The sequence below is a fragment of the Myotis brandtii genome, unplaced genomic scaffold, assembly GCF_000412655.1.
Source record: "Myotis brandtii unplaced genomic scaffold, ASM41265v1 scaffold299, whole genome shotgun sequence".
Classification (NCBI taxonomy): Eukaryota; Metazoa; Chordata; class Mammalia; order Chiroptera; family Vespertilionidae; genus Myotis; species Myotis brandtii.
Window position 1 is genome coordinate 931782 of NW_005361430.1, and position 2997 is coordinate 934778.

The following is a 2997-nucleotide window of genomic DNA, read 5'->3' on the forward strand; positions in this document are numbered from 1 at the left end:
CTGAAGCAATAATAATAATTAATAATAATAATAATAATAATAATAAAAGGCAATGATATTCCCAGCTAGGAACTCCACCTTACTTTTGCTTCTAGAAGAATAAAACTAGTTGTGCCTGTTCCTAAGACCGCAAATGAAGCAAAAAGGGTCCACGAGTTTTATTTACATGCTTCATGTCTTCAACAAGAACAGAACTGTAACTGCATTCAATTTGGTGTATTTTCACCAGTTTAGCAGACTGTCGTCCAGAAATCTGGTTGGATCAAGGTTTTCTTCTCCAGCTGTAAGAAAAAAAAATTATATAAAAAGAACACACTTTCCATGGTTAAAAAAAAAAAAAAGAGAACCACCGGAAAAATATTTAATCTCCTAAGTTATGTTAACTCATGCACTCTGCTACTGAAAATTTAAAAAAAAAGAGGATTTGATTGATTTAGTTTTAAATTTTTTCCTCAGTATGAGACATATCGGAGAGCTCACATTTCACACCTCACTCTCCATGAGCACAGCGTCAGAGCTGTGGGCCAGCAGCCTGTGTCCTGACCCCCAGACTACTCACTGTATTTTTTATACATTTTAACATTTAAATTATGTCATAAATACTACATCATTACAATTTTTGAGAAGGAAAAGTCCAGGTCTATTTATGATGCTTCGATGACCTCTATTTTTAATAGTCATAAAACTTATATACCTTGTTCATTTGATTCTTAGCAATCCTGCACGTGGATATCATTATTCCATCCTACCTATTGATACTAAGCTCAGGGTCACCCGGGTAGTAACGCAGCAGAGCCAGAATTTGAACCAAGTACTGCTATAGACTCCAAAAGCCGTGGCTAATCCATTATCAAGATGTTTCTTAATTCAACTAGTAGTTTTAATGCTATGCAGGCAGAATGTCTCTATTTGAAGGTTACACCTAATCCTGGCCTAGAAGGAGCTGTCTAATGTAGTGAAAAGTACACAGACTTAGGATCAGAACTGTCCTGTATCTATTAGGGTGAACCATATGAAATCGCTGTGTTCGTAAGTGTAAGAAAAATTGGTTTTCAGCAATTTCATTTGGTTCAACCTTTAATAGTGAGCAACTGGATTTGTGATTATTTAAAATTCTTTGGGCCTCAGGTTTTTCAATTATAGAATAATAAAGTTGGACTTTGAGCTCTTTCAGTTCTAAAGTTCTAAAAGAAATAAAGGTTACAATAGGCTATGGGCTGGGTAATTCATATGAAATTCCCCAGTCTCTCCAAGGAAATAGTTTTATGTTCTTAGTACTCACTTTAATGAGAAATATACTAGCCTTTAAATAGTCAACATTCTGTGAATTTCGGGGGAAAGGTGGGAAATGTTAAATATTTTTTAAAAACACCTGAATTCATAAAGGCAACTTTGTTGCACTCAACACAGAATCCAAAAAGTAATCAAAGCCTCTCTGTCCTGCAGTTGAAAGAGGTCACTATACTTGTACCTTCTTGTGGTTTCTGCAAGGAAGCCAATAGCAGAGCTGCGGCCTCCAGGAGAGTTAGTAGTCGGGCATTTGGACTTCGTCTTTCTGGAGAAACAAAATGTATAAAGATCCTATTAGTATTTAACTATTCATATAGATTAATCCTATCCCATTATGCTACGACACTAGAAAAACCTCTATGAGATAGATTTGTGATCCCTCAGCAAAGAGTTCCTACGCAGAAGACTGATTTTTATAAATTGAAACATTTCACATTCCTGTGGACATTACTTACAATTGGTTATGTTGTATATCACAGAATGTAAGCTATAGATGACACAGAATTTCATGAAAGCAAGGAGGATTAAGATAAGGAGCCCATGAGAAATTTCTCCCTTCAGAGCTTAATGTGGGATGTCTGGGCAGAAAGATTTACATGTGATCCTGCTTGGAGCCTGGACAACCTCTTCTGTCATTCCTTCCAAAGCAACTTGAGATCATCTACATTCTTGGCCACACATAAGGCAATTATTTGACGGAAGGAATGCATATCTGCTAAATATTCAAAATTATTTCAAGTCCAAGTTGACAGAAGACAAAACATCCTGATTCAACACAAACCACTATTTTTAATTTGGGAGCAAATGAAAACATGGCTTACCCTGGTAAAGTAAATAAGCTTAATTACACTGCAATATCGAAAAAGGTAAATGAATACCTGTTAAGCACCTACCTATAGGTGGTGAACACAGTTTGTTTTTTTCAAAATAAATATACTTTTTAAATTTCCTTTTTTTTTAGAGAGAGAGTGGAAGGGAGGGGGGAGGAGAGAGAGAGAGAGAGAGAGAGAGGGAGGGAGAGAGAGAAAGAGATGTGGGCAAGACACACATGGATTTGAGGCCCAGTTGGGTTGCACTGCAACCCAGGTAGGTGTCCTTGACCAGGAATAAACCCAGACCCTTCTGTGCACTGGCCGACACTCTAACCATTGAACCATACTGGCCAGGGCAAAGTAAATATACTTTTTAATTTTAGCATTTCAGTCTTTAAATTTTACCAAAATTCATTGATTTATGATCCAGTAGCATGGAAAGGTTTATCATGAAAAAAACAAAACAAAACAAAACAAAAAAACCAGTCCCTAGCACCATTCTTTATAGCCTCCATTGAACTGTTTCTGGTTTAGAACATTTTGATAGCTCTTTCTAGTAACATAAGAGGCATAGATTTGAAGTTTCTATGTAAATCACTATTTTAACAACAACAATAATAACAATACAATGTTTAAGAGGAGACTGTGTAAAGGTCCTGTCATGGCGGGGAAGTACATTTTGGGAGAAGCTGTATAATTTCCCCTACCCCTCCTAACCCCCAGAGCTGAACCCCAGGCCTTGGGTAACTCCCCGGGTCTTCTGCACACCGGGGTGGCCAGAGCGACACTTTGAGCAGCTGTGACCAAGTCCAGCTTGGGAGTGGCAGCCCCGGCCCAGGGCGGGGCGTCGTGAGCCCCCAGCTCTGAGCTCTGCCCCCTGGGGCTGGGCCCGGGG

At 38.5% G+C, this 2997-nt stretch overlaps 1 protein-coding gene across 1 annotated transcript in view; it reads right to left on the reverse strand.

The window, feature by feature from the left end:
• Positions 1-6: 6 nt before the first annotated feature.
• SPX (spexin hormone) overlaps positions 7-2997 on the reverse strand; it is a 7413-nt gene continuing 4422 nt past the window's right edge. Inside the window, exons 4-6 of the mRNA XM_014542322.1 lie at positions 2112-2139; positions 1472-1595; positions 7-281 (exon numbers count right to left, since the gene is read on the reverse strand). Of these exons, the coding sequence (XP_014397808.1) occupies positions 223-281; positions 1472-1595; positions 2112-2139 (211 nt within the window). The 3' untranslated portion in view covers positions 7-222. The remainder of the gene's footprint in view (positions 282-1471; positions 1596-2111; positions 2140-2997) is intronic.